At 54.6% G+C, this 27,345-nt stretch overlaps 2 protein-coding genes across 9 annotated transcripts; one reads left to right on the top strand and one right to left on the bottom strand.

The window, feature by feature from the left end:
* Positions 1–57: 57 nt before the first annotated feature.
* Positions 58–12,727, bottom strand: LOC143273539 (uncharacterized). Its single transcript, XM_076573633.1, has 3 exons — positions 12,665–12,727; positions 4,991–5,387; positions 58–2,775 (listed from the first exon to the last, which is right to left on the bottom strand). The coding sequence occupies exons 1-3, from the start codon at positions 12,725–12,727 to the stop codon at positions 2,408–2,410; spliced, it is 828 nt and encodes a 275-aa protein (XP_076429748.1). The 3' UTR covers positions 58–2,407.
* A 191-nt stretch (positions 12,728–12,918) lies between these two features.
* On the top strand, positions 12,919–25,774 carry Pdlim7 (PDZ and LIM domain 7). Of its 8 annotated transcripts, none has more exons than XM_015995696.3 (14): positions 12,919–13,178; positions 14,107–14,213; positions 17,716–17,867; positions 17,948–17,978; positions 18,439–18,557; positions 18,923–18,943; positions 19,191–19,327; positions 19,447–19,483; positions 20,437–20,498; positions 20,645–20,879; positions 21,901–22,081; positions 24,843–24,963; positions 25,049–25,164; positions 25,435–25,774. In XM_015995696.3, the coding sequence occupies exons 2-14, from the start codon at positions 14,118–14,120 to the stop codon at positions 25,519–25,521; spliced, it is 1,395 nt and encodes a 464-aa protein (XP_015851182.1). In that variant the 5' UTR covers positions 12,919–13,178; positions 14,107–14,117; the 3' UTR covers positions 25,522–25,774. The 8 variants fall into 8 exon arrangements, 7 of the variants coding, with proteins under 7 accessions (XP_015851182.1, XP_076429522.1, XP_006976850.1 ...); XM_076573407.1 differs by having other exon boundaries at positions 20,428–20,498; XR_013051666.1 differs by lacking the exon at positions 18,923–18,943 and having other exon boundaries at positions 19,676–20,498.
* The last annotated feature ends 1,571 nt before the right edge of the window (positions 25,775–27,345 follow it).

The raw sequence follows: 27,345 nt of genomic DNA, 5'->3' as shown, positions 1-27,345 counted from the left end.
AGGCAGTCTTCCCTCTGGAGAGACCCTCGCCCAGAGATCACACGAGACCACAAGTCAGATGCAAACAGCAAGAGGCTTTATTCAGGAACACGGGTACCCGGGGCAACACAGTCCCTCAAGAAGCTCAAGAGACTGGCGCGCCCCCGGGCTGGAGCGGAGGGTTTTTATAGGGTCGGGCAGCAGGAGCACGAGGAGGGCGGGTTCAAACTCAGGGCAACTCATGGTTTACAGGGCTCTGATTGGACGATTCAAATGAGGCCGGGTTCAAACTCAGGGCAGCTCGTGGTTCTTCCCCGAGCTTGACACGCCTGCTGTCTGGCTCCAAGCTGTTTTTCTGACCTTTAGTACCCTTTTCTGGGGCCAGGAGGCCGGCTGTAGACACCCTGCGCTTTTCAGACCTTACTTGAAATGGCGTTAGGCTAAGCTAGTATGCTGGGATCTTTCATTCCCCCATTTTCTTATCTCAGGGAATGGAATCCTCCATTCATGGGGAAGAATAGGGATGTGGCTCCATTTCCACCTGGTTGAGTCGTTGGTATTGTTGGGTCAATACCAAGGTCTGAACAATAGAAACACGTTCCCTGATAAATTGGACAAGTCTGTTTAGGATGTAGGGCCCGAGCGTCAGAAGGAGCAATAAAATCAGAAGGGGCCCTATAAGGGTGGAGATGAGGGTGGTGAGCCAGGGGGACCTTCCGAACCATTTTTTAAACCACCCCTGCTGTTCTTTAAAGAGTTGTTGTCTCTGTTTTAGTCTCTTTCTTAACTTAGCCATGTTATCTCTCACCACCCCAGTATGATCCGCATAGAAGCAACATTTTTCTCTAATCCCCTCCGGTTCTGCAGAACTACCTCCGACAGGGAGGTGAGTGACTTTTCCAAGGCACTCACGGATTCCTCCAGTGCCTGGATATCGGTATGCATGGCAACCTGGAGTTGTCGGAACTGGTTGGTTTCCATGAGGGCAGTGGTACCTGTGCCTATAATCCACCTAGTATCAGGGCCAGGGTTAGTGAGACTGGCTCTCTTTTTATACGGGGGACCCCTGTTTCATATCGGGCATAGATATCTTTAGGTGTATGATAGACTATCCTGGGGTACAGTTCTATGAGCACGCAATAATCGGCCGTATTAGCTAGTATTGAGGGGGAGAGGCATGGTGTAAGTCCAGTGCTACAGGCCCAGTAAGTTCCGTTGGGAGCCACGAGATAATGGGGTCCTGGTACAAGTACCTGGGTGCGATTACACAGGTGTTGGTGGGTGTAGGGTACAGTCCCCAGACATAGTCCTTGTCCTGACACCTCGGAGATTGTGAGCTTATGCTGAGGTGTCGAGGCACATCCTGATGGGGGTGAAGAAGAATTGGTGAAGCTTCCGACTACGGCCACCCCCTCATAATAGGGAGGTGCGGGAACTAGGCATAACCAGCACTCCTGAGTCCGATTTGGGCTAGTAACATTGAGGGCTGAGTAAGCGCCCTCTATAAGATTCAATAACCGGTCTCCCGTACCGGGTCTGGGTGGTTGGAGGGTGACTGGGGTTACAGCGGCGTTCGGAGCCGTGCTTGGGCGAATGGCCGAATTGGGTCGGGTGGTAGCCCTCGGGGGTGCTGGAGCAGGTAAAGAGGGGCGCTTTTGGTCAGAGAGAACCTGGTTGGGGCCTATAGAGGCGGAGGGCTCCTCAATTTTAAGTTTAATCCTAAAGGTAAATCCCTGGTCCTGTCCTGTCATGAAAAACCTAAGTCCCCATGTTTTTCCTTTAATCCAATCTTGTGCCGTCCCCCTTCCTTTCTGAGTAAAGGATATGTTTAGGGGGTTGCAGGTGAAGTTTATACAGGGGCCCTCCCCCTCCCAGTATGTACTAAGCTCGCCTGGGAAACCCCAACAATGTGCTCGGGTGAGTGGGCGCCATGTGCGGCTTTCCCCTTGGGTAGTCCTTTTTACCCTAATGAGGTCCCAAGTGGATGAAGGCTTCCAATAGGTATTGCCAGTTGTTTCACATCCCCATGCTTTACAGAAGTAACTTTCATAACCCCCACATTGGCTAATCAGCTTTCTGTCCCTACCATCCCGGGGGCAGACGTAGAAGGATAGTTGTGACAGGGCTGCCCTGGCTTCAGGGTGGCCACATCCGTATCTCCCGTCACTACATTTGCAAGTTCCCTTATCATCCTGACAGACATCTGGTGCTCTGGGGTTCACGGGGTCAGTGGTAGGGATGTCCCAGTCCTCTGACCCTGCTGCTAATTGGCAGAGATCTGGATGTAAGATAGGCCACCATGTAAAGGGGGTGTGAAAGGCGGTCGTTTGCCAGACCGTCTCCCCAGTTTGTGAGATGACCTGCCAAGTGAGCCTCTTAGCTAGGTGCGGGCTCTCTGCCGCCCTAGTCCCCTGGGGGTAGGTAGAGATTAAGAGGAGGGGGAGGAAGAGGAGCCGCGGGTCAACCTTATTTTTAAGGGGTTTCGTGTATGGCGCACTGTCCATGTTGACTTTCTGGATCCTGCTGGGTCGGGTTCCCTGGCAGCCTTCACATGAGAGGCGTGGATCCATGCAGCAATCCCGTCGACCTTGAGTGCAGTGGGGGTGGTCAGCAAGACAGTGTAGGGCCCCTTCCACCGTGATTCCAGGCTCTTGGTCTGGTGTCGTCGGACCCAAACGGAGTCCCCGATCTGGAAGGGGTGGGGCACCACCGGCTTGTCTAGCTGCTCCTGATAAGCCTTGGCCAGGGGCTTCCAGACCTCCCTCTGCACCAACTGGAGGGCTTGAAGATGTGCTTCTAAAGTAGGGGTGGTGGCAAGAGAGGAAATATCAGGATGGAGAAAGTTTACAACAGGAGGTGGGGCCCCATATATGATCTCAAAAGGGGTTAGGCCGTGTGGGCCGGGGGTATTTCGGGCTCGATAGAGAGCTAAGGGAAGTAGGAGCACCCAATCTCTAGTGCCAGTTGCAAGCGTTAATTTGGTTAGAGTCTCCTTAATTGTTCTATTAGCTCGTTCTACCTGTCCTGAGCTCTGGGGGCGGTATGTACAATGGAGTTTCCAATCAACCCCCAATAGTTTGGCCACCTTCTGACTTACCTGGGAGACGAAGGCAGGCCCGTTATCCGACCCCAACATTTGAGGCATCCCATACCTGGGGAAGATTTCTTCCAACAGTTTCTTTGTTACCACGTTAGCCGTCTCATTCTTGGTTGGAAATGCCTCGATCCATCCAGAAAAGGTGTCCACGAAGACCAGGAGATAGAGTCCAGGTTTTACTTCTGTAAAGTCTATTTCCCAATGAACACCAGGACGATGGCCTCTTTGGCGGGCCCCCTTGTTTAGATGAACCTTTCCTGCATTGACTTGAGCACAGGCTGGGCAGGTGGAAGTTACCTGCTGGAGTACCTGATCCTGGTTCAGCAGCACTGCCCAGGTGTTTTCTCTGTCTAATAAGGTCTTCATCTTGTTTTGCTCAAATGGGTCAATGCATGGAGGAATCTCAGCATATATCGGGTATGGGAAGTTGGCATGACCATCCGGTCCCCTAGTATATATGCCTGTCTTCTTTGTTCCCAGTCCGCCCCCATTTTCTTTGCTAGCTCATGGTCTTCTGGGCTATAGGGCACGGGGTCTCTCTCAGGCTGTGGTCCCGAAATTTACCCGGTCTGAGTCCAGCAGTAAGGCCTGATAGTTAGTCATTCTGGCGTTAGAAAGCCATCTGTCCGGTGGTTGTCGGACCAAGGCCTCCACTGCATGGGAGGCCAGCACAGTCAATGGTTGTCCCAGAGTCAGTTTTCCGGCATCTTTGAGTAATACGGCAATGGCTGCCACCATGCGGAGGCATGGAGGCCATCCTGTAGCCTGAGTTCTCATCCACAAACAGCTCAAAGGGCTTGGTTAGATCTGGCAGACCCAGAGCCGGGGCCTCGAGTAAGGCCTTTTTGATCTGTTGAAACGCTTTCCGATGTTTCTCTTCCCATTGGAACATGGTCCCTGGTTTAGTGAGGGGGTATAATGGGGCTGCCAGTTCGGCAAAGCCAGGAATCCAAAGGCGGCAGTACCCAGCCGTAGTTAGTCATTCTCGAACTTGGTGGGGGTTCCGAGGAGGGGGGATGGAGATTATCGTCTCCTGTCCCCGGTTTCTTAACAGGCAAGAGAGGGGTGTTCCAAGGTGACTGGCAGGGCTTTAACACCCCTTGATCCAGGAGCCTCTGAATATGGGGCTTGATCCCCTCATGAGCTTCCCGTGACATTGAGTATTGTCTGATTGAAACGGGAGTCGCGGAGGCCTTTAGTGAGATCATCAGCGGTGGCTGATCGCGTGCCAACCCCAAGCCCCCTTCTCTGCCCAGGCCTGAGGAAACTTCCTCAGCCAGTTCTGTAGCTCCTCAGGTGACTTCTCCGTGGGTTCTGCCTCAAACAAACGGTATTCTTCCTCTAAACTGAGGGCAAGGATTTGTAGGGGGTCTCCTTTAGGACCTGTGACTCTTGGTCCCTTCTTCTTACAGTAAGCACATTGATCTTTATCAAGGGGTGGCCTCCTTCGCTCTCCCAACCTATCTCCCTCTCTCTGCTGTCCCTGAGACACAACGGTGGCCAAAACCTTTTTCATCTCCCCATGTTGTTTTCTTGTCCCTTTCCTCACGTTTCTGCCATCTCCTTTCCTCACTCTCCTCAAGAGTTTCTCTCTTACTGAACACTTTCTCTGCTTCCTTCAATAAATCTGGCAAACCTAGCGCTTGCAAACTTTCCAACCGCTGCAATTTGGTTCGGATATCTGAGCTAGACTGGTATCTGGATCATACGGAGTGTACATCCTATAAGCCTCCTTCAGCTTCTCTAAAAATGCAGCGGGTGATTCTTCCTTTCCTTTCCTTTCCTTTCCTTTCTTTTCCTTTCCTTTCCTTTCCTTTTTCTTTTTCCTTTCCTGAGCCAAATTGGTAGGCCTTCTGGCGGCCGCTCGGAGACCCGCTAAGAGCAACTGGCGATAGAGACGTAGATGCTCCCTACCTTCAGGTGTATTGAAGTTCCAGTCTGGGCGGGTCAAGGGAAAAGCGGCATCAATGATATTTGGGAGTTGGGTTGGCCTCCCGTCATCGCCCGGAACCTGCTTCCAGGCCTCCAGGAAAACTCTCTGCTTTTCTTCTTCCTCCGAGTCCCCAGCGAGCGGGGTCATCATGGGGGGGGGCGGCCGCCGGGAAGGTCGCGGCCGGCGCCGTGACAGGAGGCGCCGCGAGCGCAGCCGCCGGGATCGCGGCTGGCGCCGTGACAGGAGGCGCCGTGAACGCAGCCGCTGAGGTGGTCGCGGCCGGCGCCATGACAGGAGGCGCCGTGAACGCAGCCGTTGGAAGGGCCGCGGCTGGCGCCATGACAGGAGGCGCCGCGAGCACAGCCGCCGGGATCGAGGCTGGCGCCATGACAGGAGGCGCCGCGAGCGCAGCCGCAGGGATCGCGGCTGGCGCCATGACAGGAGGCGCCGTGAACGCAGCCGCCGGGATCGCGGCTGGCGCCATGACAGGAGGCGCCGTGAGCGCAGCCGCCGGGATCGCGGCCGGCGCCATGACAGGAGGCGCCGCGAGCGCAGCCGCCGGGATCGCGGCTGGCGCCATGACAGGAGGCGCCGTGAGCGCAGCCGCTGGAAGGGCCGCGGCTGGCGCCATGACAGGAGGCGCCGCGAGCGCAGCCGCTGAGGTGGTCGTGGCTGGCGCCATGACAGGAGGCGCCGCGAACGCAGCCGCTGGAAGGGCCGCGGCTGGCGCCATGACAGGAGGCGCCGCGCCTGGATGGAGAAGGATTATACAAAGAACACAAAACAAACCGACACCACAAACAAGAAACAGTTTCGCTGCGCGGCTCCGGTGTAAAACCGAAAGCAAAAACTCAGATGGGGACACGGAGTGTTTGAATTCTCCGTCCCCTGCCAGCACCACGTATCCTTCTGATACGGGGGTGGCCCCGAAAAACCGTGCCCCAGAGGGGACTTCCCGTGCCCCCGAAGGGGACTTCCCGTGCCCCCGAAGGGGACTTCCCGTGCCCCAGAAGGGGACTTCAGAGACCCGTGGAACGTCTTCCAGGGTCGCAGTGGCGAAGTCCGAGCTCGTCAGCTCCTTCAGCCCCACTGACTCCAGACCGATTCCGGCGCGCAAACAGACAACATTCTGACAGGACAGAAACGACATACACCAAGGCCGGCTTACCTCCTGACAGTGGGTCGGTGGTCCCGAGGTGGGGGTCTCAGATCCCGGACGAGCCCCCAAATGAAAGACCCCCCGAAGGCAGTCTTCCCTCTGGAGAGACCCTCGCCCAGAGATCACACGAGACCACAAGTCAGATGCAAACAGCAAGAGGCTTTATTCAGGAACACGGGTACCCGGGGCAACACAGTCCCTCAAGAAGCTCAAGAGACTGGCGCGCCCCCGGGCTGGAGCGGAGGGTTTTTATAGGGTCGGGCAGCAGGAGCACGAGGAGGGCGGGTTCAAACTCAGGGCAACTCATGGTTTACAGGGCTCTGATTGGACGATTCAAATGAGGCCGGGTTCAAACTCAGGGCAGCTCGTGGTTCTTCCCCGAGCTTGACACGCCTGCTGTCTGGCTCCAAGCTGTTTTTCTGACCTTTAGTACCCTTTTCTGGGGCCAGGAGGCCGGCTGTAGACACCCTGCGCTTTTCAGACCTTACTTGAAATGGCGTTAGGCTAAGCTAGTATGCTGGGATCTTTCATTATCTATCTAGTTCTTTCCCCTATCAGCTCCTCTCCCGTCTCCTTCTCTCTCATCTGGCTCTTCCTCATCTTGTTCCTCCCCATCTGGCTCTTCCTCATCTTCCATCTCGTTCCTCTTGACCTCTCTTCTAGCCCTTCAATCTAGTTCTTCCCCATCTCAGTTCGTTCCTCTCAAGTTCTTACCCATCTAGTTCTTCCATTCTCTTCTCTCTTCTCCTCATGCCCTGGAAGTCTCAGTATATATAGGGAGGGTCCAAGCTAAATTGTGTAAAGCTATTTATTACTTAATGTCCACCTCTCCTAGGCGGTGTCTCCTTGTCGAATTTACCGTAAGTCAGGAGACTTGCATGTGGGCTGTTATCATTGTTAGTCCACCTGGGACTAACAATGGGCGCCCACCTGGGTGGTGTTTTCTGTAGTCCTTGAAAGTGGCCAAGGGAGATATCTGATTCCAGAGAAAGCCTTTCCTGAGGCTGTTCTCCAAATACCTGGAATGTGTATGTTCAGAGAGTGATCAGCCTACACTGTTAGCCCTTCTTAGGGAAAAGTCAATTAGGAAAACTATGAAGGCACACATGATTTTCATAACAGAATACAGCTGATATATAACAAGCCAAGTAACACCAAAAACTCCTTGGGATTTGGCTTCCTCTGGAGGAATTCTCTGATCCCTCCAGGTAGTGACTTTGCCATAACCAGCTGAGTTCTTATGATATTCCTGCAGCCCGCAGCACCACACGTCACTAAAATTTAAAGGCCATGTAAATGCTGATAACTTCCAAAGGCATGTCCATCTTCAGCGTAGACTTTCTGGGGTTGGAGAGATGGCTCAATGGTTAAGAGTGCTCACTGCTCTAGCAGAGGGCCTGGGTCTGTATGTCAGCACCCACGTGAGGTGTCTCACAAATGCCTGCAACACCGTAGAATAATACAGCTCTCCCCTGGTCTCTATCTCTAACGAATCTACACACACACACACACACACACACACACACACACACACACACACCACACATTACCCCCTGATCCCCACACCACACACATTACCCCTATCTACCCCCACACACACCACACACGCATCACCCACACACACACACACCACACACACACCACACACACACACACATCACCCCCCACCTTCCCCCCCCCACATAACACACACATATCACCCCCCACCACACATACCACACACACACACACACATTACACACATGCTTTCCACTCATTCCAGTGCAGCAGGCATTTTTGGACTGCCAGCACCCAAATCATGACATCGAGACTCAGTGGCCTTAGCTTAGGCTTGTTTCTAACTAGCCTTTTTTTTTTTTTAACTTAAAATAATTCATTTCTATAATTGGACTTACCTTTGGGCTGCCTGCCCCAAATAACAACATGGAGACTTATTATTAATTATGAAAGTTGGCCTTAGCTTTGGCTTGTCCCACTTATAACTTAAATTAATCCATATTTTTATTAATCTTTGTTCTACTGTGTGGCTTTTACCTCTCTCCCATTTTGTGGGCCCAACTTAGTGGAGTCTTCCACTTCCTCTCTGCCTGCTAGTCCTGCCTATCTCTCCTGCCTAGCTACTGGCCATTCAGCTCTTTATTAAACCAATCACAGCAATATATCTTCACACAGTGCACAAATACCCCACAACACATTTCTATTAATTTACATGCTTCCCCGAGGCTTGTTTACCCCATCTATATAATGTCCATCCTGCTTTCCTGCTTCCTCTGTGTCTGTCTGTCTGGCCACAGGCTGGCTGCCCTGTTCCCTCTGCTTGCCAGCCCCGCCTACTCCTCTTCTGCCTAGCTATTGGCCATTTAGGTGCCTTAGGCAGGCCAGGCGAGACAACAGCACATCTTTACCTAGTTAAACAAGCAGTCTAAGCCGCAACACTCCAGATTTACGAATCCAACTGCACAGTGCACATCTGGATATCTAAAGGCATTTCTAGGTCTGGGGCTGAAGCTCAGGGGTATAACACTTATCTGAATTCTTGAAGCCCTTGACCCCTAACACTGCCAAAAGAAAAAGTATCTGCAAGCTTAATGTGTGAGGAGAAGTTGGAAAATCGGGGCTCTGTGCAGTACTGTTTCCAGGTATGTTTGAGAGCAGAGAGGAAAATCTAGAAGGATGTTAGAACTGTGAGAGACAAGTTTACACACCACTCACCAAGCACTGACACGTGACATCTTCCACAGCTGATCACGGTGTCGCAGAGCAGAGGGGTCCAGGGAGCCGCTGTGTGGATTGCTGTGGCAGGGACGCCATCTCCCACAGTGGCTAGAGCACCTGCTAGTTCACTAAATCCTGGGACTCACTGGAGCCATGACCAAAACCAGAATCCAGAACTCTTGAATCCCCAGTCTGGTAACCTTTTCCTTAATTGAAAACCTAGGCCTCAGGGCTGGGGATGTGGCTCAGTGGTAGAGAGTTGTTCCAGAATGTACAAGACCCCGCATTGATCCCCAACACTGCAAAAGTAAAAAATCTAGCCGGGCGTTGGTGGCGCACGCCTTTAATCCCAGCACTCGGGAGGCAGAGCCAGGCGGATCTCTGTGAGTTCGAGGCCAGCCTGGGCTACCAAGTGAGCTCCAGGAAAGGCGCAAAGCTACACAGAGAAACCCTGTCTCGAAAAACCAAAAAAAAAAAGTAAAAAATCTAACCTTGGCTGGGGGTCATGGCCCATTGTAATTTCAGCTCTAAAGGCTGAGACATGTTAAAGAGTTCTGGGCCAGCCTGGGCTACAAAGCAGTAGTTCAGATAGTAAAGGCTAGACTAAGGCCTCTGTTCCATCATGTTCCAAACAGCTTAGAAGAGATAGTCTTTGGGCCTTTTAGGACTAAGAGACTTGGCCATGCTGGGCAGTGGTGGCCTAGGCCTTTAATCCTAGCACTGGGGAGGCAGAGGCAGGCGGATCTTTGTGAGTTCTAGGCCAGCCTGGGCTACAGAGGGAATTCCAGGACAGTCGACTACATAGAGAAACCCTATCAGGAAAAAACAATAAAATAAATGAATAAAAATGAATAAATGAATAAGGAGGTTTCGGGGGAGGGGCCCTGGCCACGGAGCTTCAGGGATTCAGGTCACCAGTCACCAGGGGGCGCTGTATCCTTTCTAGTCCAGTGCCTGTTCCAGTCCTAAGGCTGTATGTTCTTGGGAAGATCCCGACATAGCACCTAGTCCCATGCCTTTGTGTGGAGCAGGAAACCAGGAGCCACCAGACTGCCAGTTCCTTTTTTGCTCATTTCTTATTTCACCTTTGCAAACCTTCCTTTTTTCTGTTCATTCACATCAACTCCGTGCAGGCACTGTGGACAGGACAGAGAAGTCCCAGATCTCATGGGACAATAAAGACACAGTATGTCAGAGCGTGGAAAGTGCTGTGGGGGAAATACAGTAGGCTGAGGGACTAGGCCGTGATACAGGTGTGGTACTGAGACTGCTGTCTTAATTTTTTGATGCCATGTGTCATCCCCCCTCAACCTCACAGGGTTTCTTTTTGTAGCCCTGGCTGGCCTGAACCAGGCTGGTCTGCAACTCAGCTATCCTCCTGCCTCTGCCTCCCAAGTGCTGGGACTAAAGGCATTCTCCACTACCACCTGGCTAAATTTTTTTTTTAATTTATTTTTATTATTTTCTGTGTGTATAAGTGTTTGTCTGCTTGTATACCTGCACACCATGTACATGCCTGGTACACATGAAGGCCTGAACAGGGAGCCCAAATCCCCTGGAACTGGAGTCATAGATGTTTATGAACCACCGTGTGGGTGCTGGGAAGCAAACCTGGGTTCTTTGAAAGAGCAGTCAGTGCTGCTAACCACTGAGCCATCTCTCCAGCTGGGACCAGTGTTTTAGATGGTCAGAGAAGACCCCCTGGAGAAGGCAGTGTTCAAACAGAAAAAAAAATCTTTTTAAGTCTATTTAGATCTCCAGGGGGAAAAAAAAAAAGGTGTTTTAAGCAAAAGGAATTGTGAAATGCTAAGAGGCCCTAAGGCAAGAATGTGCTTGGAGGTGTAGAGAGAAGGCCAGGGAGGTGTCAGTGCCGTGTGCAGGAACGGAAGGAGGTTGACCCCGTCCATTCCTCTTCCTTTCCTGGTGCTAGAGATTTAGACCTAGCACCTGGCCGAGGAAGCCAAGCACAACTTCCTCTCTCCTCTGTTTGTGTTTTATTTATTTATTTAGAGACAGGGTCTTCCTAAATTGCTCAGGCTGGCCTTGAACACGTAACCCTCCCGCCCCCTCAGCTTCCCCAGTAGCTGGGATTACACAGGCCTATGCCGCCAGGCCTAACACTTGACCCAGTTTCTTAGTCTTGCGTAGGTCTTAAGGATTTTAGTTTTATTTTAAATGTAGCGTGAGCCCACTGGAATGCTAAAAGATGAGGTGTGATCTCTGCTTTAAGAATATCACATAGGCGACTGCCTGAAGATGGGAGGAGGCAAGGGTGGAATCGGGGCGGCCAGTAGGAGACTGCTAGGTGTTGAAGCTTTAGATGGCAGTAGAACAGCAGCGATGATTAACTGTGAAAACATCTTAAAGGTGGAATCTGCAGAACTAGGAAGATGACGTAGATGAGAAAAGACATAACTTCATAGGCTCTGCTGAGCCAAGTGGGTGAATGACGTCATCGACTGGGACCAGGAAGGAGCCAGGAGAAAGCACAGATTTGAACTGGGACATAGGGTTTGGGATAGTTGCCTAGAATATATCCAGACGAGGTATCAATTATTGACGTCTGCAGTTCCTGAGGGAGAAGTACGGGTTGGCCATTTTTGGTGTTCCTGAAAGCCAAAGGCAATATGGGCTCTTAAGATGTGAGTATAGTGATCAGATGGCCCAGACAGGAGGCAGATGAGGAGTCATTGAGGGAAGAAAGCCTTAGAAGCCTGGGAGAAAGGTGATTTTAGATGAGGAAGCCACTGGGCTTGGTGGTGTGATCTCAGCACTCAGGAGGTAGAGGCTAGAAGAATCTGGAATCCATGCATGTTCAGGGCCAGCCAGTCTACATCGGGGGACCTTATTTTATTTTACTTTTACTTTATGTGTATGAGTGTTTTGCCGACATGTAAATATGTGCACTACATGTGTGCCCAGTGACTGAAGAGATCAGAAGAGGGCATTGGATCTTAACAGAACAGAAAAGAAAGAAAGAGAAGAAGTGGCCAACCTGGCCTTGACCAGCATTCCTCCAGCAGGACAGGATGGATCCTGAAGGCTACAGCTGATTTCATGGAGGTCGTGGAGACCTGGAGAAAGCTGCAAGGGTACTGTAGGAGACAAGGGGTAACCAGAGGGAAGCAATGGAGACAGAAGGAGAGCAGATTCCTGAGGAGGATTTCTTCAAAGGAGTCTGACCAGTCAGGACAGTGATGGAGAGCGGGGATGATGATGGCTAATGATGGCAGGGGGGCAGGGCAGGGGGAGATGCTCACCTCACCGCTTACTCAAACCCGAGGGAGAATGCAGCTTGTCCTTCTGCCTGTCATAGCCACCGTGTCTGGAGCTGAGGGCAAAGGAGGGACTCTGAGAATGAACACCCCATGGCGGCTCCTCCCACCCCGATCCACAGGAGGGACTGTGTCCTCTGGTGGGGGTTAGGGTTAGGGTTAGGGTTAGGGTTAGGGTTAGGGTGAAGGGGTACAATCCATCCCAATAGTGGTGCTGGGAGCTTGGGTAGAAGTCTCAGAGCTGTGGACTGCTGGCTGTGTCTAGACGGGACTCACACTGTCAGGCCCCAAGTGGCGCTAACGGCCCCCTCCAATTCTGTTGGCTCTTAGTATGTATTTGTTTATTATTTATTTACTTATTTATTGGCCTCCAGATTGTCCTGCAAGCCTAAGTTTGGTTGGTTAGTTTTGGTTTTGGGGACTGAACCAAGGGCCTCCAACGAATTAAGCAGGCGCTCTACCACTGAGCTACATCCCTAACTCCCGGAAAGAAAACTTGAAAGTACCCTGTCTCGCTTCTCCATCTCCTGGAATTCAGAAAATCTGAAATCTCTGTTGGTGCCGACCATATTGACCTCTTCAGTGTCCCTGACAGAAGGCTGTTGTGATTCCATTTACCCCCACAAGGGGAGAATAAGGTGAGAGAAGACCACTAAATCCTGGGTGTTTTAAAAGGCTGCTTTTTCTTCCACTTCGCCAGTGGGAGGCGCAAGGGACGCGGGTGAAAGCCTGGAGCAGGGCGCAGGCTGGGCAGCGATCAGGCTCGGGAGAGCAAGTGCCCGGGTAAATGCCCGACTTCTCCTCCCCTGTCCGGGAGGCTCCGGGCTTATGGGCTGGGTGGGGCCTCCCGCCGACCCCGGGATGTCCACTCGCGTGGCCTGGGGAGGGCGTGGCCTAGGACTCCGCCCCCTTCCGCGGGCTCAAATTGCGTGGCGTCCGCGGAGGCGGGGTCAGAGCGCAGCGGCGGATCCCAGCGCGGCTCCGGGAGGCCGCCGAGCAGCGGCCCAGCCGGGCACACAGGTACGGGCGGCCGCGAGGGGTTCATGGGCTGCACCCCGTGGGGTCCTGTGGCCTGCTGAGGCGCTGGTGAGGGCGTGGGTGGTCGTGGCCTGTGCCAGATTCCCTCGGTTGGCTTCGGCCGCAGCCTCCGCCCCCGCCTTCCTGCGGCGAAGTGGGGCTGATTGGCGCCTGCGCCACCGTGTGCGGTGAGGACGCGGCCAAGCGCAGGGCTGGGGCGGGAGACAGGGGAAACAGAGTCACGTTGGAAAGGGAGCTTCGTACGTGGGTGGCACTACTTTCTCTGGCTTCCAGAAGAGATTCCCCTCCCTGGCCACGCGTTAGGGACATGGCCCCCGTCACTCTCCACAGGGCCAGTACCCCGTTTCCTCCCTTGCAGTGCCCAGGGGTCCCGCCCTGGCTGCCAGCTGCCTCGACCTGTCCCAAAATGGCTAGGACCCGCTCCAGCGGCCTCCTCCCCACCCCTCCCCCTCACATCCCGAGCCCCTAAAGTGCTCCCTCCACGGGCTCTCCACAGTGTCAGCTTACACGCCTTATATAGTCCGAGCAGGCTCCAGCGGCCTGCTGGGACCCGGGGAAGGAGGGGCAGCTGGCCCCTGACTCACCCTGCCGCCCTCCTGAGATTCCAGGTTAGCATGGGCTAAGCAGTGCCACTTGGCCCCACAGCCCACCCCTGGAAGAGAAAAGCAGTTCAGCCTGATGAGGACTTTCCTCGCCCTCCCAGGGGCAGGGGGCAGGGTGGGGAACGGACTTGTGTGTTGCCTGTGAGGTCTGCCTGCCAGGAGCCCCGCCAAACCCGACAAGATACCTGCCTCCCAGTGTGTGCTGAGCGTCTGCTGTGCTTCCTGGGACCTGGCCAACGCTAGTGACCAGATCAGGACCTGCCTGCCAGTTTGCACTGGGCCACTCTCTTTCTCTTCTTTCCTCACAGGAGTAGGCACCATGGATTCCTTCAAGGTGGTGCTGGAGGGGCCAGCACCTTGGGGCTTCCGGCTGCAAGGGGGCAAGGACTTCAACGTGCCCCTCTCCATCTCTCGGGTGAGCCTAGATTGGGGAATGCACTCCCCAGCCTCCTTGGGTGCTCACGTACCCAGCAAGTGATGGGAGCCCACAGGACAGGAGTACCCGGGTCCAAACGGACACGTATTGCAAGGACTCCCAACTAGATGGATAGAGGGGCGCACCCCCACCCCCACCCCAGCTCCCCGACTTTGACATGGGACAGGATGCTCTTCCACCAAGCCCCCTTGGCCATCTGTGAGTGCCAAGGGAAGCCTATTCTGCAGTCTGGGATGGTGACGACCCCAGGAAGTGTCTTAGCTTGAAGAGCAGTGTGTGGAGCCAGGTGCCAGGCAGGACCTCACTTTAATTTCACTGCTATCCAAGGAATAGCAATTGTCGTCCTGCTTTGCCAAGTGACAGAACTTGGAGGGATGGAGGAGCTCATTCAGCAAGCCCCGGCCAGAGCAAGGATATGAACTGAGGCACAAAATGGCTTGTTCTGTCTGTAAGTTTAAGGAAGGGGATATCTTCCCAAGCTGAGTGAGGACCTGAGTCTCAGTCTGCTGGTTCTAGTCAGGCTGGAGCGGCCTTTGACCCTAAGCAGAGGTGTAGTGAGGCTAGCCTCTAGGATTCTTGTTCCCATTCCTCAGTCTGCTCCAATGAGGGGGTGGGGCTGGGAGCTGACTCCTCCCTGTGGCAGGGGGATTGCCTTATAAGCCCAAGAATGCAGCCCCAGCTGGGATGGCCAACAGTGGCCAGTCAACAGAACCCGAAAGGGTTGGCCTAGGCCTAGGCCCCTCAGCCGCCGTGGTGGCCCTCACCTGGTCATCAGTCATTTGTGTCGGTAGGGCTCAGCAAACTTGGTGCCAGAGTGAGTGAGGCCAGCACACCAGCTTGGTATCTCTCACTGGCCTGGGGGGCAAAAAGGGGCAGGGACTTCCTGCCCTGATATCCGCCTGCCTAGAGAGGCCCACCCAGCCAATGGTGTAGGCAGGCAGCTGTTGGCAGGAAGCCCAGGGCAAGCCTAGCCCAAAGGGGCCTGAGAATTTCCCAGCACTGCTCAGCCGGAGAGGGGGTATCATGGCTGCATCTCTGTGGGAGCTGGACATGGTGGCCGGAGCAGGCAGGCATACAGACTGCACTCTTCCCAGGATCCTTCCCTGGGGCTGTCTTGGAATCTGCCCCAACCAGCAGGGTGACTAAGAGCCGTGGACCCTTCCCCCACACATACATCTCCCATCCTCCCCCTCCCCTCGGGAAAGTGCTGGCCAGTGTGGTGTGGAGGTCCTGGTTTCTTCATTGGTAATGATGGCCTCTCAGATGTTGCCTGTTGGGGGCACTCTGGCCCCTGGGCTCCTTTGTCCAGCAGCCCTAACATGTGGGTGGGGTCACCAGCTGAGCCCTGCCCTGGAATGGGGCCCTGATGGGTGGGGTGGTCTTTTTTAAGTTAGGCCAGCCTGCTCGCTCACTATCCCTCCCCTGACCCCGGAGTGGAGGGAGGGAGGAGGGGCTAGGGCTGGCCGTGGGCCCAGGCCTGGAAAATGAGGTAATGTCTGGGATTTGGGGGTTGGGCTGCTCAGTGGAGCTCCCAGGCTGACTCACCCACATCCATAACACTGTCCGGCCCCCTGGCCCTTCCCCTCCTTCATCTCCATCTCGCTAGCCACCTTTCCCAAAGGGCCCCCCCAAGGCCGCTTCTCCCACTCTGCCAGTCTACCCCCACATGCTTCCTGCCCTCCTCACCCCTCCTCACCCCATAAAGCAGTAGTTCCGCACTTCTCCACGCCTTTCAAGAAGCCAGTTGCTGCTCCTCACAAGACCCCCCCTCACCCCACACCTCTCAGGAAGCAGCCTGTATAGGAAGGAGTGGCTAAACCAGGTCTCCCTCTGTTGACTCACCATGACCAAGAGTAAGTCACTTCCCCTTTAGGGTGTCCCTTCCCCGTCCCCATGATAAGGGACTGATGGGAGTGAAATAAAGGTGAGAGGGGCGTGGAGACCCCAGGCTTAGCCAAGGCACGGAGGAGGAGGAGGAGGAGTCTCTTCAGGTAAGGTCTGGAATTCAACTGTCAGCTCAGCATGCCTGAGTGTTGGCATTGCAGGTCTACTGTACCATGCCTGGTGCCCAGTCTTTTTTTCTTGTTTTTCAAGACAGGGTTTCTCTTGTGTAGCTTTGGTGCCATCCTGGATCTCATTCTGTAGCCTTGAACTCACAGAGATCCACCTGCTCCTGCCTCTGCCTCCTGAATGATGGGATTAAAGGCGTATGTCCCCACTGCCTGGCTCTTTTTCAAATTTCTTAAAAATTTAATTTATTTATTTTGAGACAGAGTCTCTCTGTAATCATAACTGTTCTGGAATTCACTATGTAGACCAAGCTAGCCTCCAACTCACAAAAATCCAAAGGCGTGCACCACCACCACCCAGCTCCCCAGAATCTATGGGGAGCTCTCCCGTGTGTGACCCCTCACTTGTGCCCTGTTGTGGTGGAGCCTTCCAGCCAGGACCAGACCCTGGCTGCACCTCTTGCTGACTGGATGATGTGAGCTCAGGGGTGGGCAGTGTTTTCTGAGTGTGAGCAAGGTGCAGCGCAGACTCCGTAAGCATGTTGGGAGGTGGGGTGTCGGTACTAGGTGTTCTGTGAGTTCTCGTTAGCAGGTAAAGAAAGGGGCTCTGACTCAGCTGCTCTCTCCTCTGCTAACCTCCCCTTGAGGCACAAAATAGAGCTGTCAAGTCCAGCTCCCCGTTCTGTCCTACTGTTGAGTCTCTGAGTCAGGCGCCTCTGTCCCTAACATCTCCAGAATCTCAGCCTTCCCTCTGCTTCGGTACACACTGCATCAGCTCACCTAAGGGCCTGCTGGGGCCTCTGGCAGCCTGTACTCCACTTTTCCTACTACCTGTAAAGTGTAAATTGAGCCTGCTTTGTGTGGGCCAGGCCCTTTGCCCGATGGTTGAGTGAGTGGCCCTGTGATTTCAGACCTGGGGATGACCACCATGTCTCCAATCCTTTTGACCTTGAGTTGGGAATTTCTAGTTTGTGTGGCAAATAAGGGAATGTAGTAGGTCTGGTGGAATGGTGGCCACCAGCACTGGCTGATTTCTGGGAAGTGGTGGGCTTAGGTCACCAATAAATAAATAAATAAACAAAAGAGTATGCAACAGTGGACCAAGAGTACATTTATGAAGGCTTTCAGTGCCTGGGGAAGGGACTCACAGATATGAGATGGGACACTTGTCAGGACCCTGAGGTGGGTAACGCCGATCAACCCTATTAGGCCTTTGTAGCAACACAGGTAGATAACATCGGTGGAGGGCAATCTTGTGGGTGAAACAGCCTTTAGAACAGACCAGCAGCGACCTCAAGGGCTGTGGTCCTGACCTGCAAGTGTGGGCATTAGCCTGAAGGCGGCTGTTTGCCCGCAGTGTCCGGACTGTGAGGGAGGGCCACAGAGAAGAACGGACACCCCAGCGGTAGGGTGGTAAATTGTGCAGCTTGGGTGTGCACCCATGGAGAGACTCTGACCATTCCTGTCCACAGCTCACTCCTGGAGGCAAAGCTGCGCAGGCTGGCGTGGCCGTCGGAGACTGGGTACTAAGCATCGACGGCGAGAGCGCAGGAAACCTCACACACATCGAGGCCCAGAACAAGATCCGTGCCTGTGGGGAGCGCCTCAGCCTGGGTCTCAGCAGGTATAGGGCCGACAGGATGGGGGGTGAAGGCAGTCTCTGGCCTGACCCACCTGCTGTCACTGCTTTCTCTCTCTCTCCAGAGCCCAGCCTGTCCAGAGCAAACCACAGAAGGTAGGTTGTCCAGGAGATATCTAGGCTGAGAAAGGGAGGGCCTTGGGCTTCTGGGCTGCCCTGCCCTCCCTGGCCCAGCCTTGGTACCCCTCTTCCTGGCTAAGAGCAGAGGGCAGATGCCAGAATGGGCAGTCTCTGGGGAACTGAGAGAGTGGAGCTAGGAGCTGCCGCACGGTCTGGGCGCCACATGTGCCTGCCTGTCTGTCCGTCTGCTTCTTCCCACGAGCCTGTGCTGTGTGCGCCTTGCCCATCCTTGGTCTCCCTTGGCCCAGAGTGGGTTAAGCTCATCACTTCCAAATTGGCCCCTTGAAATCGTAGTTACCCCTTCACCCTTAGCCTCTGGCCAGATGTGTAGGTGGAGCTGGACTTGTCACTGTCCTTGGTGGTGGTGACTCTGCTCCTACCTCGGCTCCCGCTCCCCTCCCACCCACCCACCCTGCCCGGCTCTGTCTCTGCCCAGGCCCTGACCCCTCCCGCCGACCCCCCGAGGTACACTTTTGCACCAAGCGCCTCCCTCAACAAGACGGCCCGGCCCTTTGGGGCCCCCCCACCTACTGACAGCACCCCGCAGCAGAATGGGTATGTCAGCCCTGCCCACCCACCCCCGTCTGTTGTCCACACCGTCTAGTCTCTTCACAAGCACACACAAGCTGCCCGCTACTGCTCAGTCTGTGCCGTACCCCAGCCCCTTAACCGTGTGGCAGCAACCCCTGGCGGCGGGGTGGGCTGTGGGCATCGGGCCCCGGGCATAGGGCCCCACCTAAGGCTGTTGCTCCCGCGCGGGCTCTGCCCTCCTGGCAGCCCGGGGTTGGGGTGTGGAGTTGGGCCAGCTGAGTCTCAGACCCTCATCGGCCCCCTGCCTCCCTCTCACTGCTCTGATTTCCCCCTCTTCCTTCTCCCGTGTCTGTCCCTTTATCTGCCCTTCTGTCTTATTCCCTTCGCAGGTGCAGACCCCTGACAAGTCAGTGAGCCCCCTCTTCCTCTCACTTTCTTCCTCCCTTTTGACACTTTGGGTGGTAGCCCCTCCCTGCCCTGGCCGCCCTCCCCCCATCTCTCATCTCCTACCGGCCCACCTACCCGGCAGGGCCCTTTGCTCACCCCTCCCCCTCCCCCCTCACCGGTCACCCCCCGTAGCCCATGCACATCAAATCCTGGGAGGGGTGCCCTGGTGCTCACCAGGACCAGAGGTCCTGAGCCACACCCCTCCCACAGACAGTTGCTCAGACCGCTGGTCCCCGATGCCAGCAAGCAGCGGCTGACGGAGAATACCGAAGACTGGCGGCCACGGCCGGGCACAGGCCAGTCCCGCTCCTTCCGCATCCTTGCCCACCTCACGGGCACCGAGTTCAGTAAGTGCTGGCCCAGGTCAGGGCGGACTCGCTAGGCCTTAGCCAGGCCTGACTTTGCCAGGACTCAAGGCTGGGGTGACCCTTGTTTCTCTTGGTCAATGCCTGCCTCTGTCCTCCAGTGCAAGACCCGGATGAGGAGTACATGAAGAAGTCAAGGTAAAGGCTCGGGCGCTAGCCCCTCTCCCTAACCTCCCGCGCTTCCTTTCCAGCCACCGCCCCTCATCTGCTCCTGGCCCTCCCCGGCCGGGGCCCTCTTCTCTCCCTTCCTCTTCTCCTTCCCTCCGTCCTCCCTGCCTCCCTTCCATCTCTCCTTCTTTCACTTCCTCCTCCTCTCTCTCTGCCCCTCAGGGAAAAGTATGTCCTGGAGCTACAGAGCCCACGCTATACACGCCTCCGGGACTGGCACCACCAGCGCTCTGCCCACGCGCTCAACGTGCAGTCATAGCCTGGCCCTTCCAGCCTGCTGCCCTCTGCTTTCCTCTCTCTCTCCCTCCCTCCCGGGCACCTCACTGGTGCCCCCAGCTTCTACCTCCCGCTTTCGTGTCCCTGGCCTGAACCTCCTGGCCTGGTGCTGGCAGCCCGCCCGGCACAGACAGGGCCTGGCTTCGTCTGACACTGCCTTCCCTCTCGGCCCTGTGGTCCTGCTGTCTGCCCGGTCTGCACTGCCTTGAGCATGAAAATAAACATTCTCGGCCCTGCTTCCTTCGCCTCTGTCTTCTGTCTTCTTGGGTCTGGTTGTGTTTGGGGTACGGTCCGGGGTGTTAGATGCTTTAGACTTGGTGCGGGCCCTGCAGTCTGCTTCTCAGTGGGAGGACGTACCTAACAAAGATGGACGTGCCTTACTGTGGCTCTCCTGTATCAGAGGAGACCCAAAGGTTACCATAGGAGCGGGAGCCCCGCCCTGCTTCCACACTCCACAGCAGACCAGGTAGCTCTTGCCTACTTAGGGGAAGCACCCCTTCCTACCTGTACCCTAGAGGGACCTGGAACCCATCCCAGCAGCTCTCACACCCTTGAGCTTCCCCATGGGGCCAGCCCAGCAGAAGTTAGGGGGTGGGACCATGCCCAGAGCCTCAGCCAGGCAGGGCCTTGAATGGCAGATCTTGCAGCCAGGTGCCCAGGACAGAAGCCCCAGCCCCAGCCTCAACTGTACCCCAGGAACCCTGGCCTGGTAAGAGAGTGGGCTTGGGTCTGGAGAAGGGTGGGTACCCTCCGTGGCCATAGGGGTGGTGGGCTTTTGTAGGCTACCCTGGGCTCTACCCTCTGCACTTTGGGCTCCCTGAATACCCCTCTGGATCTCCTTTCCTTGGCTGTCAGGCCCCACCACCCCCAGCCCCACCAGCCGCCCACCCTGGGCTGTGGACCCTGCGTTTGCTGAGCGCTATGCCCCAGACAAAACCAGCACGGTGTTGACCCGGCATAGCCAGCCAGCCACACCCACACCTCTGCAGAACCGGACCTCCATAGTGCAGGCTGCAGCTGGAGGAGGTACAGGAGGGGCCGGCAGTAATGGCAAGACCCCCGTATGCCACCAGTGCCACAAGATCATCCGGTGAGTGTCCCTCCCTTCCAACCCTGGTCATTCCGCCCTGCAGCCTGGCCCTGGCCTGGTCCATCCGCTTGTCCTGCCTCAGCTGCTACTCAGAGAGAATTAAGGGTTTGGTTGAAGCAGAGAGGGATCTAGCCTGGAACCTCAGATCTATGTAAATTTATTTTACCTTTTGTGTATGGGTGGTTAGCTTGTGTGTGTGTCTGGGCACCCCTGGCATGCCTGGTGCCCACAGAAACCTGTAGAAAAGGGTGTTGGGTTTCCCTGGAACTGGATGGAGTTGTAGATGGCTGTGAGCCTTCCTGTGGGTGCTGGGACTCAAACCTGGGTCCTGTGGAAGAGCAGCCAGTGCTCTTAACAGCTGGGCGCTCTCTGCAGCCCCCATCCTCGGGCTCTTAATCCTACACTTGCTACCATACGCACACTAATCTGTAGCAGTGAGAGCTGGGAGGTGCCAGCAGCACCCTGAAGCTGTGCCTCTCACTTTGCCACTCTCGGGATAAAGAAGGCCTCCCTGTCTGCTGCTTCCCCTCACGCTTGGTCTCTGCTAAGCGGCTGCTCTCAGAGCCGATAGGCCACAGGTACCCCACTCAGTACACTGCTCCCTGGAGCCTAGCCAAGTCACATAGCCCCTCAGAGCCAGATTCTAGAACCTTCCTAGTTGGCCCTGGCGGGCTGCTCCTGTCTCCCATCAGCTCTTAGGTAGAGGATTTGTAAGACATCCCCTCCCGACACCCCTGTTTATCCTGGGCCTGCAGGCCCCTGCTCAGGCCAAATGGAACAGGCAAGCAGGACAGGGTGTTCACTGGGGTCTGTTGAGGTTTCATCCTCACATTGGGCAGTAGTCCCCCAGGAGTGCCTTGGTAGTCTCAAGCCATCAACTCCCAAACCAGGGCACCAAAACTGCTCCATCATCAAGAGAGTATGTAAGGGCTCCCTTGACATTTGGTCCCTCTTGGAGAAGCCACTCCTGCCTTCCTCCTAGAGTGTCTACCTCATTTGCATACATCCCCTCTCCCTGCAGGGGCCGCTACCTGGTAGCCCTGGGCCACGCATACCACCCTGAAGAGTTTGTGTGCAGCCAGTGTGGGAAGGTCCTGGATGAGGGCGGCTTCTTCGAGGAGAAGGGGGCTATCTTTTGCCCCTCCTGCTATGATGTGCGCTATGCACCCAGCTGTGCCAAATGCAAGAAGAAGATCACTGGAGTGAGTGGGGTGGGCTGGCGGGCAGGGGGGCAGGGGGGCAGGCGGGCAGGCCAGGAAGTAAATGTTGAGCCTGTCGGCAGTGTCCAGTAGTGTTTAGCAACTGCCAGATGTGGAGATCTCAGCATGGGTCTCCAGGATCCTCAACAGCCTAACAGCTGAGGATTGTTCAGTGGTAGAGAATGCATAGCATGTACAAGGCCCTGGTTCCATTCCATGGACAAACAAGCCTCGTCAGGCATGGTGGCATTTGCTTCTAATCTCAGCACTTGGGAAGCAGGGGCAAGAGGATTGTGAGTGACGGGCCAGCCTGGGTTACACAGTGAGACGCTCCCTGAAGAAAATAAAAACATTCTAATAATGGCTTCAGTTTATAACAGCCAGGATACTCTGTTTGTTTGAAACGGGGGGTTTCTCTGTGTAACACCCCTGGCTGTCCTGGAACTTGCTCCATAGCCCAGGCTGACCTCACCTGCCTCTGCCTCCCGAGTGTTGGGATTAAAGCCGTGCGCCACCACCACTCAGCTAGCCAAGATACTCTTAAAAGATCAGCCTTTAAAAAGTTTTTTTTTGGTTTTTTTTTGTTTTGTTTTTCAAGATTGGATTTAGCTTTGGTGCCTGACCTGGATCTCACTCTGTAGACCAGGCTGGCCTCAAACTCACAGAGATCCTCCTGGCTCTGTCTCCCGAGTGCTGGGATTAAAGGCGTGCGCTTTTATGCCGGCTGGTGTATTTATTTTATAGGTATTGAGTATTTTGCCTGCATGAATGTATGTGCACCACATTTACACCTGGTGCTCTCAGAGATCAGAAAGACAAGTGTCCTCTGGAGTTGGAGTTACAAATGGTTGTGACCTATCATGTGAGTGCTGGAAAAGAAATCAGGGTCCTTTACAAGAGGAACAAGTACTCATAACCACTAAGCAACCTCTCCAACCTAAAAGACCAAACTCCGTTCAAATAAAGCAGAAGAGCCAGGTGGTGGCTCACGCCTTTAATCCCAGCACTCGGGAGGCAGAGACAGGCGGATCTCTGTGAGTTCGAGACCAGCCTGGGCTACAGAGCAAGTTCCAGGAAAAAGCACCAAAAGCTACACAGAGAAACCCTGTCTCAGGAAAAAAAAAAAAAAAAGGAAGGGAGCGCAAGCCGGATCCCCGAGAAGGCCACAAGCAGAATGGTTGTGTCACAGGCAGCACTTGAAAAGGGTGAGGGATAACAGGAGGAGTTTGGAACTGAAGGCAGGTCAGAAGGCGAGGAGGAAGTGGACCTGGGTCTGTGCCGGGGTGGTAGGATGCCAGACAAAGAGACTCCTAGTCGGTGTAGTTTTGATACAGTACAGATGTAGAGTCATCCCAGAGCTAAGATGTCCCCCAAAGTTACATCTGGCACACTCGCATTTCTGAGTCAGGAAGCATCATTTACAAATCTGGGCTAGGCATAGTGCACTGGTCGGGTATTTGCCTAGTACATGAGGTCCTCGGGTTTTGTCTGCAGCACCAAGAAAAACTAAAGGTTTCAAGTCATTCTGAGTGACCGTGTCAGAACCACTGTTTGCTTCAGTCCAAGTAATCCCCAAGTGATTCAGGCTCCACTTGGGCCCACTGAACACCCCATCCGGGCCTTACAAGGACCTGGAGTCACTGGCTGCAAACCTGGGACTGATCTCTAAACAGTCCAACAAGACTGGGTTCAGGTACGCAGTTCCCGAGATAGGTAGCCATGCTTTACAAGAGGATAAAGTGGCCAGGCACCCTACACAGCCTCTGGCCGTGGGGACTTAACAGTTCAGGATGGCCAGGCTGTCCCGGGGACACTGAGGACCCACAGTGGGTTAGGCTCCGTCGGAATGGATTCGTTCCTAGTGCCGTTGATGCTCGGTGTCTCCCACATCTAAGAAGGACTGGAGAAGAGACTAAGTAGCAAGCCCACTGTCGGGAGGATGGTAGTGAGGTCAGTGGTACAGGATAGTAGAGGAGAAGCCCTGCCAGCGTGGAGAGGTGGCTTGGAGTGCTCACTGGCGTCAGAGGGGCCCTGTGAGTGACAGGTGTACAGGAAGTGAAAGTCAGAGGTGGGGAGACTTGAGGAGAGGACCAGTCTGGGCAGAAGGACAGCTGGGATGTAGTCCCAGCCTGGTGTGCTTGGCGTTTCAGTGGTGGTTGAAAGGCTGGTGTGGCAGGATCAGCGTGTGGGTGAGGGGAGGGAACGGGACAGGCCTGACTGCTGGATTTTGCACAGGACTTGGCTTTTTTTTTAAGACAGGATCTTAATAAATTGTGCAGGCCATTTGAATTCTGTATCCAGCAGGCGTTTTAACTTTCACAAGGCTGGGTGTGTCTTGGAGGTGGACATATCAGTACTCACTGATTGGGGCAGGGGGCATGAGAAAGGGGAATTTTGAGTCAGACGTGGTGGCACACACCTGAAAACCCAGCCCTCAGAAGGTGGAGACAGAGGATCAGGAGTTCAAAGCCAGCCAGGGTTATATGAGACTACTTTAAAAAAAAAAAAAAAAAGAGGAGGTGGAATTTGGCCTGAACAGATGGAGGGATTTACTGTGGGCGGAGCAGGTTTGGGATGGAGAGTCTGGGAGCTGTTTGAGACGTGCAAGTCTGAGACCTAATGCATACGGACTTGGAGAGTTGCAGTGGTGCTCTGGGAGCTGTACATATGTAAATGTAGTATTTTATGGCAGCGGGAGGGCTCGTGCCAGCCCTCCTGTGTTCTGGGGATGGGCTGGACCTGACCGTGCCCGGGCCCCTTCCAGGAGATCATGCATGCCCTGAAGATGACCTGGCATGTGCATTGCTTCACCTGTGCCGCCTGCAAAACGCCCATCCGCAACAGAGCCTTCTATATGGAAGAAGGGGCGCCCTACTGCGAGCGAGGTATCTGGTGGCCTGGAGAAGGCAAGGAGGGGCTGGGTAAGGGACAGGGGTAAATACAGACCCACTTTTCTGGCCCCATTTCCAGACTACGAGAAGATGTTTGGCACAAAATGTCGAGGCTGTGACTTCAAGATTGACGCTGGAGACCGCTTCCTGGAAGCGCTGGGCTTCAGCTGGCATGACACATGCTTTGTTTGCGCAGTAAGCACAACCCCCACCGTGTGCATGTGTCTGTGTGCGTGTGCGTGTGCATGTGTGTGTGTGTCTGTGTGTGCGTGTGTGTGTGTGTGTGTGTGTGTGTGTCTGTGTGTGTCTGTGTGTGTCTGTGTGTGTCTGTCTGTCTGCCTGTCTGTCTGTCTTCTGTTCCTCACCACCCCACGCCCATCTCCTGCCTGAGGGATGTAGGAGAGGTTGGGAACCGGCCTCTCCCACTCCCCCAGCCTCATGGGACTGGACCCTCCTTGTCCTCAGATATGTCAAATCAACCTGGAAGGAAAGACCTTCTACTCCAAGAAGGACAAGCCCCTCTGCAAGAGCCATGCCTTCTCCCACGTATGAGCACCTTCCACACGCCATGGCCGCCCCACCCCGCCTGAAGGGTGAAAAGTCTAGACTGATCACCCTCAACATTGCTGGGTAGGGCTGGCAGTGGTTGTCCCCACCCCCAACTCCTGGCCGGATCCTGGGGTCCCCTGAACCTGTGTCACCTTCACCGTCCCTTAGCTGCACCTCCTCCGCCACCATCCCTCACCGGTGCTGGCCTTGCCAGGCCCGCTCACTCCAGAACCACAATAAACCTGTACTAGCTGTGTGCTGTGTCTCCCACTTGGCATCTGGGATGGTGGGACTTGAGGCAGAAGTGGGGGTTAAGACAGTTCTTGGAGCGGAGCCTCTTAGTGGTCCTCATGGGATGTGGAAGCTTCATGATCACCGAGAGGAAGTACAGTGCGGACCCCACGTGCTGGGCCCAGTGCTCACAGCTGTGAAGGAAGCCACTGGTCGGGCCCACCTTGGAGGTTAGAGTAGGTCCGAGTTGGGGGTGAGTCTGCAGATGTGAGACGTGGACAGCGACTGCCAGGTGAGCCCACCTGTCATCTGCTGGAGCTCAAGCCCCAGATGGGGATGTGAAATGTCTGCGGGCAGAGCAGACACAGAGGTTCCAGGGAAAGGCAGTGTTGGAGACCCAGCGACAAGCCCCAGGAATCCATGGACGATGTTGCTAAGTGTTTAATATGTACTGAGCCTGCCTGCTTGTCATGTGATCTCCCCACCCACCTTGCCAGGTGCCTGCAATTTTTTTTTATAATTTATTTTTATTTTATGTGCATTGGTGTTTTGCCTGCATGTATGTCTGTGTGAGGGTGTCAGGTCCCCTAGAACTGGAGTTACAGCCTGGTGTGAGCTGCCATGTGGGTGCTGGGAATTGAAACTGGGTGCTCTGGAGAACAGCCAATGCTCTTAATCACTGAGCCATCTCTCTAGACTGCAATTCTTTTTTCTTTCTTTCTTTCTTTCTTTTTTTTTTTTTTTTTTTTTTTTTTGAGGCAGGGTTTCTCTGACTGGCCCAGTACTCGCTCTGTAGGCCAGGCTGGCCTTGAACTCACTGAGCTCTGCCTGCCTCTGCCTCCTGCCCAGGGCTGGGATTAAAGGCGTTTGCCACCACTGCCAGGCTTTGTTAGTTTTTTGGAAACAGGTTGTTATTCTGTACCCCAGGCTGGCCTGGGACTCACTGTCACCTGGCCAGCTTCCAGTGTCAGTTGCTTCTCCTCTCTTAACCTCTCCAAGGCAGAGGTTGCAGCATGAGGCGCCTGTCACATCTTGGGACTCTTGCTTTTGTTTGTTTGGTTTTTGTTTTTGAAACAAAGCTTATATGTATCCCAAGGCAGGCCTTGAACTCACTATGTAGCCCAGGGAAGATCTTGAACTTCAAATTCCTGTCTCTACCTCTTGAGTGCTGGGATAACACCTGGCTTTATGCAGTGCTGGGAATCGAACCCAGGGCTTTGTACATTGTAGGCAAGGACTCTGCCAACTGAGCTATACTCCCAACCTTGGTTATTCATTTTCTAGATGAGGCTCAAAAATGTCAAGACATGTAACCAAGGTAACCAGTACAGCCTCTGAGCCAGGCGTGAAGCTGCGTGTATTGCCCTAAGACTGGCTGGTGGTGCTGTGTTTGTAAGCCAGTACCCTCCAGGAAGCCTGCTTCTGCCTTGTGCCATTTATGGTTTTTTTAATCTATGTGTATGGGGGCTTTACTTACATAGATCAGTCTCATGCCTGGTGTCTGTGGACACCAGAAGAGAGCATTGGGTCCCCTGGAACTGGGGTTACAGATGGTTGTGAGCACCTTGAGTGCTGGGAATCAAACCCCAGTCCTCT

The sequence above is a fragment of the Peromyscus maniculatus genome, chromosome 5 (genome assembly GCF_049852395.1).
Source record: "Peromyscus maniculatus bairdii isolate BWxNUB_F1_BW_parent chromosome 5, HU_Pman_BW_mat_3.1, whole genome shotgun sequence".
Taxonomy (NCBI): domain Eukaryota; kingdom Metazoa; phylum Chordata; class Mammalia; order Rodentia; family Cricetidae; genus Peromyscus; species Peromyscus maniculatus.
Note: the sequence above shows the minus strand (reverse complement) of the source record. Positions and strands in the feature narration are given on the sequence as shown.

Excerpts from the sequence above, each read along its gene's own strand:
- LOC143273539 (XM_076573633.1), bottom strand. The coding sequence starts at position 12,727 with ATGGTCGGCACCAACAGAGATTTCAGATTTTCTGAATTCCAGGAGATG. Across the intron at positions 5,388-12,664 it reads AGATGGAGAAGCGAGACAGG|CCTCGATCCCGGCGGCTGTG; the intron begins GTACTTTCAAGT and ends TCATGGCGCCAG. Across the intron at positions 2,776-4,990 it reads GAACTTCAATACACCTGAAG|AAGCACATCTTCAAGCCCTC; the intron begins GTAGGGAGCATC and ends CCCCTACTTTAG.
- Pdlim7 (XM_076573407.1), top strand. The coding sequence starts at position 14,118 with ATGGATTCCTTCAAGGTGGTGCTGGAGGGGCCAGCACCTTGGGGCTTC. Across the intron at positions 22,082-24,842 it reads GCAAGAAGAAGATCACTGGA|GAGATCATGCATGCCCTGAA; the intron begins GTGAGTGGGGTG and ends GGCCCCTTCCAG. Across the intron at positions 24,964-25,048 it reads GGCGCCCTACTGCGAGCGAG|ACTACGAGAAGATGTTTGGC; the intron begins GTATCTGGTGGC and ends CCCCATTTCCAG.